Source organism: Empidonax traillii, unplaced genomic scaffold (assembly GCF_003031625.1).
Source record: "Empidonax traillii isolate 1590-97213 ecotype Southwest subspecies unplaced genomic scaffold, ASM303162v1 scaffold296:size1881848, whole genome shotgun sequence".
Taxonomy (NCBI): Eukaryota; Metazoa; Chordata; class Aves; order Passeriformes; family Tyrannidae; genus Empidonax; species Empidonax traillii.
In genome coordinates this window covers 1,226,016-1,238,200 of record NW_020955489.1, presented here as the reverse complement: position 1 = coordinate 1,238,200, position 12,185 = coordinate 1,226,016, and the positions used below count along the sequence as shown (strand labels likewise).

The 12,185-nt window shown below is 36.1% G+C and overlaps 1 protein-coding gene across 1 annotated transcript in view; it reads right to left on the bottom strand.

The window, feature by feature from the left end:
* CENPF (centromere protein F) overlaps positions 1 to 12,185 on the bottom strand; it is a 38,651-nt gene that overhangs the window by 19,432 nt on the left and 7,034 nt on the right. The window contains exons 6-10 of the mRNA XM_027890769.1: positions 9,225 to 9,492; positions 7,515 to 7,717; positions 4,447 to 4,572; positions 2,975 to 3,103; positions 1,254 to 1,376 (exon numbers count right to left, since the gene is read on the bottom strand). Of these exons, the coding sequence (XP_027746570.1) occupies positions 1,254 to 1,376; positions 2,975 to 3,103; positions 4,447 to 4,572; positions 7,515 to 7,717; positions 9,225 to 9,492 (849 nt within the window). The remainder of the gene's footprint in view (positions 1 to 1,253; positions 1,377 to 2,974; positions 3,104 to 4,446; positions 4,573 to 7,514; positions 7,718 to 9,224; positions 9,493 to 12,185) is intronic.

The window sequence follows — 12,185 nt, the reverse complement described above, 5'->3', positions numbered from 1 at the left end:
TTAAGTGTAACTGATCTCTTAAATATTACAATCTGCCCCGATTAAGCTTCTTTACAAATGTATTTATTGGTCATGTTCTAATACAACTTCACTGTCACCAGATGTTCAATTTTCTGACCAAGATAAACAAATACAAAGTAAAAACTGTAACTATAGTTACAGCATAGCAAGATGGATACAAGACTGGTAGATAAAATGAAGCACTCCTAAGAATTGGCAGCAAAAAAGATCTTTCCACAAATTAGATGCTCTCTGACTACAGGATCTTAAAGAACCACTGTCAAATATAGAAAGCACATAAGCCCACAATACCTAATATGACCCTTTTTCTTTGTTTATTTGTCCAGAAATATGAAAGATTATACTAAAAATGTACAGAAGCTTGACAAAGGCTTTCCTTCTCTCCATTGTAAGAACAAAGATTGTCTTCATTAGCCTTACCCCTGAAGATACAAGTTAGATTTATTTACTAAATAGATTTTAAGGACCTCTATCTGGCATTGAGTCCAAGTGGCATGGAACAGCCCATATCTGTACCATAAAGTCTTCTATCTCCCTAAACATGTGGCTCTCATCAAACTAACTTGCTGGGAAGATTCCCAGGCTCATGTGAACTCCCAAACTGTGCCTGGGAATTGTAGGAAAGAGTGCTAGTCAGCTGGGCCAAAGCCATGTGAAGTGCTGTTGTGACAATAGTGACATTGCTGCTATGGCAGCATCCAGAAACCTCTCTGAACTTATCTTCGTTTGGGGGAAAATTTTCTAGCACTATATATTTTTTTAGATTGTGTATCTTCTAAGAAAGATGAATTTTATTTTTTTAAAGACGATAACAGTGAGTCTTTGTACAAAATCACTGAATTTGGCGGTATGAATAAAAGCAGTAGTCAATGATTTTAGAATTTACTTTTAAAATCAAACAAACATTGACAATTTTTTATTTAAGAATCAAAAGTAAGAACCTCTTGAAACACAACCTATAGTCGGCAGAAGACAAGTCCAACATGAATTAGCATATCAGCAGCATTACAGCAATGAATCCTAAGCATGCAACCTGCGCTGATTTCCACAAAAGTAGCGAAGGCCTCATTTTGTGTTACAACTAAGATACATTATAAAGATAATCCATAAAAGTGTTTAAAGATTACTTATGGAAAAATATGCTATAAGTGTAAATGCTCAATAGTATTATGTGTTTACAAATCGCCAATTTAATGTATTAATTCTGTCAAATACTCCTCTGCATTGGTTACCTCAAAGCTTTTTGTCAGATCAGTTTCCTTAGCCTGGGCTGCTAATAGAGCCTGCTCCGCTCTGCACAGCTTCTGAGTGAGATCACTGGTATCGTGTTCCAGGTGTTGTTTCACTGCCATTACCTGTAAGAATGTTGAAAATCGACATTGTATTCACAGACATATATAACTTTTTTCTTTAAACTCCCATTCTTGAACTTCAACTTTCTATTACAAAATGAAACTACATTATTTTATCCCAACATGAAATGAAGGTTGCTCTACTGTTGTTTAGAAAATTCTTGCTCATTGCCTTTCCACTCACTCCTTCACCTCTGACCAAAAAGATGATATGTCTCTAAAATACATGTATTTCTAGACTGTCTGAAATCAGATTAATACATCCAGCTTGCAGCTACCTTACCACACTGATATCTGTAGGATACAAAAGAGAATGGCCTTTGTAATAGCCTTTGTGCTATGCTATGTGACTCAGAAAGTTAGGATCATAACCACATTTATTGCTCCATTTACACAGATTTTATTAAATGTGAACAGGTTTTAGCTCTTTCAAAATAGTCCTATAATGTTCCAGATTAACAAGGTGGGAAATGCCATTATTGGCTCAAAAAGGGAAAAAAAAAAAAAAAAAAAGGCTGTTCTGAGGTCATTAGGTAATAAATTACCTTTCTTGGAGAAAGAACTAGAAGGTACCTGTTTTCCTCTCCATGAAATCAATTTCTTCAATAAGCACATACAAAAGAATGTGCATTTAAAGAACTCTCCACTGAAAATATTTGACTGCACGTATTCCCATGGCTATACTTCAAAACAAGCCTGCAAGAAAGCTGTTGGCAGTTTTGGAAATGCTGTTTCAGTTCAGGCTGCCTATTAGTAGGGCTTCTCAATATAAGTTCCAAGAACTTGTGGCCCTTTTTAGAAATTCATTTAGCTGTGCTGCTTGAGAGGTGCTCTCGAGTATTTTGAGGATTTTAAAACACTCCTCTTTTCTGGTCACCCACTCTCATGGCTTGTGCTGCTTTTTAACTTCCTGCAAATTGTGAGTTTGTGACAACTAATGTCTTCTAATAGCTAGTTGCTGCCAAAGCTGTGGATGACCTCCTTCTTAATGATGTTCCTCCTTACACAAGTCCTGACACTCATCTCATTTTGTGGAGAACCAGTTCAAGGAGTTAAACTAATAGCAAACACTTGGGCTATCTATATGTATATGCTAATTTACATATACTCTTTTCTTTGCTCTTTTATGCCTTCTATCAGCTCTGTGCAGGATCACATGAGGGGTGGCACTGCTAAAATAGAAGTACCAGGAGTGCACAGGTCCCATGAAAAGGGGTTGTTTTTCCAAAGGCAACAGACCTGTCCATCAGCAGCTCTATCATCAAGCTGCTCCTCTGCATGTTTTTTACATAAAGTGTATCTCGTGATCAGCCTTAGCTGTTCCTCTCTCAAACAGACCCACACTGTCTGCATTCACATCTCCTTCCCTGTAAGAAGTGGACTAGTCCCAAACTTTTAAAAGCCTATAATTCATATTTAAATACATAATATTTCAGTGAGAAATGGTAAATAAAAACATCTAATACAAACTGTAAAAGCATTAATACAAGACCCCACATTAATTACTTTTTGCTTAAGGTATAATTAAATGAAGGCAGTACTGTTGAGAAAACTAAATACCAGCTCTAGTAGCATATTTTAATATTTTAAAAAAATCCTACTTTGTCAAATTCTGCCTGCAGAATGTTGAAGTTATTTTTGGCTTGCTGTAGCTCCTGATTCAGTTTGTTTCTTATTTGGTTGCACTGCTGATCCAGTGTCTGTAAGGAACGCTGCTGACAAGAGAGTTCCTAGAAAACAGTGGTACAGTAGCAGAGAAATAAACACATGACCACAACAAGTCTCTATTTTGGTTACTGAAGCAATAGCAACTAATTTTTATTAGCAGGTACTGCCTGCTCAGATACACTTGTCTTACAAAGTAACCTACAAGCTGCAAACGTCATATAGGCAAGAATGGCCCTAACCCAACTTATGTCATCTGCTTAAGAACTTCATTATGCAACATTCCTATCACAGAAAGGGAAAAAATTATCTAAAACCAGTGAAAGTAATAGTGTTAAATTTTTTCATATTAAAGATACATTTCTTATAAGAATTACATTACAGTACAAGTGGACAAGTTCATCTCTGCTATTACCTACCATACTGGAAGGTTGATTTTTTTTTTCCTCGTGAAAAGAAAATAGTCATTTTACCTAGCGTAAGACTGAGCAACAAGATAATCTTAGAAACAAGATAATCTTACAAGGGCAACCACAAAAGCTGCACAGAAATTAGTGTTCCTGAAACAGAATTCCTGAAATCTATAGGATGATACAGTACATGTGGATCTTAAAACACGACAAGGACAAACAGCTGTACTTGCAGTTTCTCATAAGGTCTGTTTCTATGCCTTTGGACCTTATAGTTTTGATACTGCAAAGATTTCAGAGGTTTATTAGAATGTAAAACAGTAAGAAGCGTGAGGGTAATAAAAAGCAGTGAAGGAAAAATCCAAGCATATTTAACAGCAGTAACAGCTATGCAAAAGTTGCAATAGGCTCTACTAACAAATTCTAAGATCCTTGTGAAAGGTAAGGGGCAACAAAGCTCTTGTACTTCTTTTTAATTAGAGTATAGCTATGTCATGCAGACAAGTTGCTTCACTAAAAGGCATAATACCATATTGTCAGTAGTAAAAAAATTGAAGGGGAAAACAAAAAAAAAAGGGAAAGGAAATGTTCACAGTGAAGGAACCAGAGCCCACTTTTTTTTGCAATGTGGCCCTGGGTCCCAGGTGCATGAACCTCATGCACACAGAACAGTGTATTTTAGTCAGTCATAACTGTGAAATGATGCCAACACGCCCTACGTTCTGCTCAAGAGCAAAAACTACACAAGAGGCACAAGCACTTCCTACATCAGGAAGACACTGAGTAAACAAATAGCTAGTGTTCATTAGGGAAAGTATGGATGAGCGTAGAACCATCACAAGCAGAAAACACAGAAAGATCAATGGGTAATATGTGTGTGTATATATATAATTATATATAAAATATAGTATTTCTAAACTGAAAAGCAGATACACAAGATAAGCCAAGTGATTTAATCTCCCAGAGAAGTTAAAATTAAAAAGCTCTCCTTGCCTTACCTGTTGGTATTCCTTTTCCTTTGCCTTTATTTTCTGTTCTAACGACTGACGAACACTCTCAGCATTTTGTCTTTGGCAGTTCAGTTCTTCTGACAATCTTTTCACCTTTTGCTCCATCATTTGGACCTATAATAATTTAGTTATCAAACAAAAGTGCTAGAGATGTAAGTTATGTTTGACTTAAATGTACAAGCACTCATATAAAAAAGACTGCTTTCAGCTACTACAATTGTTCCAGCATTCATATAACCAGCATAACTTTAGCTGGTACCATATTAATTCTTTCCAATCCAAAGTATTAAGCTTATATTTGCTTATGTTAGTGAGAATATATATATATATACACAGATGCGATAATAAAAACACCTTCAGAAAATCAGTGTCTTTGAGAGCCTACAAAATAGACTATATTGTCAGTACCTCAGTTTGCTACCAAATAGGTGTGGCCAGTCTCTTCGCGAATGAAGAACCGGGGAAGGTCTTTCCACCTTCCAGCCTGCGCATTGGATTTTTTTTAGGTGAGACACAGTGTGCACGGAACTGAGCCCACCCTTTAATCCTGAGGTTCATCTGCCGGGGCCAAGCATGCTTGGACGGTGGCAGCGAGGTCCTCAGGACGTAGATGGATTGCCTTACAGGGCTAACGAGCTCCATCTGCCCGGGGAGGGGCCCCGACCAGGAATCGAACCCGGGTCTCTGCAGTGACAGTGCAGTGTGTTTTCCTCTACACCACCGGGGGCTCCCAAATAAAGAATGGCTGTTAACTGCTAAGCAACTACATGTCTAGATGGAAAATGACTTGATATTCCACTGAATTTCAGAGTGATTCAGCACATTGATTTGGATAGGAATATAGAGGCAACTACCTTAGTGCACAACAACAACAACAAAAAAGGTTTTTTCACAATTTAAACTTTAATTAAATAAAAATCAGTAGCCTATCTTCTAGGCAACCTCCACGTTAAGAGTATGTCAGCTTGTTACCTAACCCACTTGACTATGTTATTATGTCACCCAACAGAGCGAAGCATTGCCCACCTAACTGCCTGAACAGAAAAATGCATTTTTATTCCAAATTCAATCTGTTATTGCAAAATACATACTTTTTTTTCCACCCCTAGAGAGTAAGAAAAATGGCAAAGGGTGAATGGGACCCTTTCCTTTTCCAGCCACAAGAGCTATTTAATGAGTTAGTGAAACAGCAGTCATAAGAAGATAAGAAGGAAGTAGTAGTATTGGGATGTCAGGTTATCAGGCACAGACTGCAGGGATCATAAGCTCCTGTAAGATGACACGGAAACTTGACTGCAGAAAGGCTGCAGACCTCACAAGAAGTGCAAATACTTGATAACACAGAGGCAGTGCTGTGGTCAAGGTCTGTGAACAGCACCAGTGACAGAGAAGTGCACAAGAGGCAAATCAGTATTAAATTTAGGCTACAAGTCAGGAAACTAAAATCCAAAATCTCAGTGTAGTTCTACATCCAAAGTCCAATTCCCATTAAAGAAAAAAGAAACGGAACAGAAAGGACCAAAGGAACCTTCTGGGGTAAGATGCTGCACTGCACTTTAAGGATGGACTGCATCTCAAATCAAATGGTGGCAGTCCCACTCTTCCTCATCCTTCCCCAGCAATGTTCCTAGCTCCATAACCTTGCCTCTTCCCTTGTGTTGGATTTAATCTCCTTTTACTCCTTAGTAAAACATTTCCTCTCTCTTAAACCTGTAGAAAATGAACAAGGCAAAACTAAATACATAATATCCTAATCCTTTAAGAAACTGAATCAAGTCACCTGGAGAATTAAATAAATGAAAATAAAGACTTTTTCAGAGAAATTGAGATGTCAGATTGGACCAGCTGTCTTCTCACTAACTCACCATGATGACAAGGCCTTTATGAAGTCAATGAACTAGGTCAAGAGTATGATTTTACCTTACTCCCAGCTAAAACTTCTCCTAAACCAGTTCCTAACAGAACTAACAATAGCCAAACATTGCTGTCTCTCTGAAAAGGCAGAGTGATCAAGGTTTACATGCAAACATGCAAAGGTTTATTTTTTAAGGACCAATACAGGAGTTGTGGGAAACAGCAGCTTGCCAATATATACGTAGGTAGCATGAAGAAACTTGCTGGCAAACATGGATAACAATTATTATACACAGAAACATCTTTTTTCCTACCCTGTAGATGAATCAAGCTAGTGGGAAAAAAAACCCGATAAAGATAGATAGAAATATGGAGATTCAGGGAATTATGACATTCGTGCACTAATTTCAAATTTGTCAAGTGTTGTGAAAAAGGACTTCAGGTGGGTAATGCAATTTGATTAATCAAACAAAAGAGAAAACTTCTTACTTGTTACCTTCTGCAGTTTGAATTAAATTATTTTAAGCACTGGCATTCTTTGCAAGATTATGAGCAAAAACCTGAACCATTTCAGATTTTTATGCACAGATATATACCCAGATATCTTTTTATTTATATATGCTCTGTAAATTTTTGACTTAGCAAATTGTACTATCCTATTGGTTTTCCACTGTTAATCCAAATTCCTTTGAATTAGGTTGAGAAATTCCATTTAGAAACTGCACCTATTCTCAATCTTGCATTGCATTTTTACCTAGATTTCATTTAACACAAGCAATTTACATTACAAAGACCTTGCCCCCACAACATCCTGTATTATAAACAACAGATCCTGATTTTCGCCTAAATTGCACGACAGTCTCTTTCAGTCCAGAACTTGCCACCAGATGTCATTGTTGCTCTAAGTAACTTGATCAGAAAATATTTTCAGAATTCAAGTGAGTCTTACCCAAGTATGGAAAATGTTTCTTCAGGTCATATGAGAACCTTCCAGAAAATGGGCAACTGCTTACAAGTATTATTGTTTTTACAGGTAATACATATCAAACTAGCATATACTTCTCAAAACTCGATCCTCAGCAAATGCTCAAGAAACTTAAGTCTTGAGAACTTTCGTTCTTACTAAAATGGCTGAAAACTGACACACATGAATACTGGCAATGAATTGCAAGGACAGTCAGGCGTGTGACGCAGCATTTTACCTGTGTGGTAGCTTGATCCAGTTGTGTTCTCGTTTGAGTCAGTTTATCTCTGGTTTTGTTCAGAGCTTTATCCTTCTCTGTCAATTCCAACTTCATTCTGTCCAGCTCCAGTTCAGTCTCTTGATGCTTATTCATATGGGACCTGTTCACTTTGTCTTGAGCTTGCAGTTGTTGTTCAAGGTCTTTAATAGTGGAATTGAGTTCTGAATTTAAAAACAGTAAAAATTAAAGATAATTTCTGCTTTGGAAGGTAAGTCTTCCAGGTACTCAAATTTCTTACACCTTCTAAAATATTTAGTATATTTGATAAGTATCCAAGTTCCTGACACAGGCAGACACCCTGTAAAATGTCAAGCAAGTTAAAACAAAAGCTTTAACTGTCTTCTACTACTACATTAATGACTAAAACTATCAAGATTTAAAGACAGTTGACTCTAAATCAATAATTCCCACTTTGTGAGAACACAGCAACATGTGAGCTCAGGAACAAATGCTACAGAGGCAAAGACAATTTGTTCCTCTGCTGGTGTGTTTTTGTTTGGTTTTGTTACTGGTTTTAAACATGCAGAAACATGTCATTTGGCATATCTATTACATTATTTTTTTTATTTTTAAAAGAAAAGATATCCACTACAAACATTTTTCTAGGGCAACTGTGAGTCTTTGCTTCCAAGAGACTTTTCAAATATTGGGCATCTGTAAATGCACTATTTCATATTTTAATCTTTTTCATGTCTCAAAGCAAAACCAAGTAATCTTGTCACAATATACATCAGCAAGAGTTTATCTTATCTTCCAAAAACCATAACATAATTTACAGTAGAAAACATTAGTCAGCTACATGGAGCATTATACAGAATTATTATCTAGTAATTAATTTTGGTTTGTTAAAAAAATTCCTGTCTTCCTGTTTCTGAATTTATATAGCTTCCAAGTTGAAAATGTCACCTAAATTGTTGTATGTGTATTTGAATGAACAGTTTGGAGAGTACAGGAACAGTTAGTGTAAAAGCTGTCCAAAGAGTCCAAACAGTAGGCTTAAGCAAATGTTCACCAAATCCACGAGAAAACAACTACTTGCTCTCTTACAACTATCAGATATCAGGAATGAGAATTCCTCCATGTCTATATGTGCAATACAAGACCATATCTTGCTTTTCCATTTTACTTTTTGCATCATACTTCATTTTGTGCTTCCAGTAGCATCCTTATGAATAAACTCAGTTATGCATTAAGCATGTTCAAACGCTGAATTTTTAATACAATTATTGCTTAGCCATAAATCTCAATAGTATACAAAGTTAAGGAAGTAGTATGATAGAACTTAAGAGCAAAATGTAATGATATTCTGAAAAGTGTTCTAACTCTGTTTAAGAATTGCTCCATGAGCGATGGGATTAATGGAGAAGGACATTTATCCTTTTAGATGATGTCCCCTACTCACCCCAGAAATACAAACTGCTCTCTTCTGATTCTCGCACCCCTTACGTAGAAGATACCACAGCTTGTAGATAATCTCTGAGTAGTGGCTGATCACTGACAATAAACACACCAGCAGCCAACAGGGCCAGCTGCCAAAGCCAACAGCAAGTATCTTTCTCTTTTCCTTACTAAAGCACTCATTTCAATACCTTGCTGCTATCCACACATCAGCTTTCATGAAACCATGGGGGAGATTGCCACTGGGTCTGAAAAAAATAAATCAGATACCTTGGTTCTGTGCTCTTAGCTGAATCATGAGTGAAGAATTGCAATTCTCAGAAAGGCCGTTGTCAAACTCATTCTTCTCTGATATTATACTAGAATTTGTTTCTTTTTCCCCCAGAAAGGAGGATGCTGCAGAACTTCCCCTTGCAGGTGTTTCTTGATTTCTAGATGGTGTCTTTTCTTGTTGCCATGAAAACACAGATGAGGAAGCCTGATGCCGAGCAATCTCTCTGTGACTCAGAGAGCTTTGAGAATGAGGCTGATTTATTTTCTGTGTCCAAAAAAGAAAAGGATGCATCTTTACGCATATTTCTATATCTAACATATAACTAAATAACTAAGTTATGATCAAGTACCTAATAGGTCATCATCATTTAGCGTTGTTTCACTGTCACATCATCCACCAGTGCAAACTGATTCATGTAATTATTTTTTATGCTATTATAAATAACTTTAGCCCAAGTATCCAAGGATAGTTGATACTTATAAGCACAAACCAGGATCTCCAAAAAAGTAGTTTTATCTGTGTATCTTTATAAGTGAAGTACATAGATTTTTGTCTTTTTCAAGAGATATCCCATTATTCACATCCTAAATTTTTCAAAATTGAAGCCTATGTTTTTGCAGGCAAGTGCTGACACAAGTAAGATGCAAGAAAACAGAAGTCTAAACTAACATATCTGATATCTTACCCACATTTATTTCTTCTGGGCAAACACAGGTAAATTCAAAACAGATTTATTTATTTAAACTTATAAACACAGAGTACCCCAAAATTGCAATAGTAAAATACACCAGGCACCAGCTTGCAACCTCTTCCCATAGAAAAATTAAACAGAGACAAAATAGTAGGGTTTTTTCTCCTTCTTAAGTGAAAAAAAAAAAAAAACAAAACCAAACCAAAAACCAAACAACCGACCAAACCAACAATAAAGACCCTATTGAATTTTTACTGGATTTTCAAATGCCTCTCATTTGAATTATTTTTTTCTTAAACTAAATCCCTAAACCATGTCATACCCAGTGTGACTTCTCAGCACAATGAGAGAACATGGTGTTACCTAGGAATAAATGGGCTAAGACCAGAAATCTATATTATATTGTCCAGAACGCTCTGTCCAATCCTGTAAAGTAACTTGTTAGCAGATAAAGAGCATAAAGGCCTAACCATGAATGCAGTAATCATTTCCCTTATATCCCATTTAAATTTACGGAGTTTCTGAGACAAAAGTTTGAATCCAGGAAATTAAGGGGATTACTCATTTTTATGGAAATAAATAAGGGGAATACTCATTTTTACTGAAATACTTCACGTGCACTTTCCTTTTTGGACTTATTTGTATTTTGGCCTTTTTACAACACTCTATGACTGAGAGTTCTGCCGTGTAACACAGTACAGTGTTATAAAATGGGATTTGTTCTGAGCATGCAGAGCACGTACTTTATGCCTTATGAGAAGTGGAAAAATGATCATTCCCTGTTTCCTCTCTTGATCCTCACTCCTCTTTGTACCATCCATTTGTTCAGTGTGTTTGGAGACAAGAGGAACAAATTGTCAAGGAATATTCAAGATGTGACAGCCATTTGGTTATATATGGACAAAGAATTTTTTCTCATTAGTTCTTAATGCTTTTCCTAAAAAATTCTTTCTCATCACTGAAGAACACAATATTGAAGTGTTCAGAGAATTGGCCACAATGACTACTGAAATGCTTCCTGGAATCACGTAATTAGATTTGGAATCTGAATGTATCAAGTATTTTTCAAACTATGTTTTCCAGATGCATTACTTCACTTTTTTTTCTTAAACCAAATTTTACTTGCCATCTTAATTATTGCAATTATTTAGTGTTGCAAAATATTGTGTGGTCTTTAACCATATTATTCAACTCTTTCTCAGAATACTAATGAATATGGTGAGTAGCACAGTTCTCTTTACCAAGCCTTTTCAGGCTCGTCTGTTGATTACTCTCCAGCTTGAAAAATTGACCATTTATTGCCACTGAGCTCAATCTTTAAATTTGCAAGATCTCTGCTTATCAAAGTTTTCCCTTTATCAGTGTTTTGTGGATAACCAATGACATTATACTGAATCACACTTAACTCACACATTCTCTGATTTATTCTTAAGAAAACTCAAAAGGCCTAAAAATATACAAGGCATGATTTCCCTTTACCAGTAAACAGTTGATCTTTTCTCCATACACCACAACTACACAAGCACCAATAAAACAATATTGGTTCACATTTCTAACAATTTGTCCTGGACAAAACATTGGCCTGACTAAACTACATTTCCAGGAATCAGCACGGTAAATGATTTTTGTTGGGTTTTTTCAATGCCATCATCCTTGTCCCCTTCCAGTGTCAAGAGAAGAATGAGTTGCAAATCACAGCGATTCAGTAGTCCCACACTGCAGTGCCCTATCAATTAATGAGTAAACATCATCTGTATCTGGTGATTTTTTTTATTACTATTCATTTTATCAATCTAATTTAAGACTACTTCTGACTTTTCAATTTGAAACTGTTCCACAGATTTAACCCCAGTGAAGAAAGGCTCTGATACAGAAAAGTTTTTAAACCTTTACGTAGTAAATACCAAATAAAAAAATTATTTCCCATTTTCTGCAATGGCTTTCTCGTTGTGGGCTTTCACATCTTATCTTGTTCTCAGAGATTAGCTAATTCAGTTCCTCCTACCTATATGTTTGAATGATTTATGGGTTTCTACTTTCTAAGTATGAATTATTTCTTACAAGTTTTCAAGGCTATTTTATTATGCTATTGTATTTAACTTGGCATAAATGACCCTGTTTTCTCTTGTCCTTGCTTGAACGAGACTTCTAGTTTTTGAAGGATGAGTTCTCATTTTTAATGTCCTTCTTTACTATTCAAAGATGCTGGCTTTTCTGAATTCTCCAAGATTACTTCCAAATAACAGCACACACAGATTAATTCTCT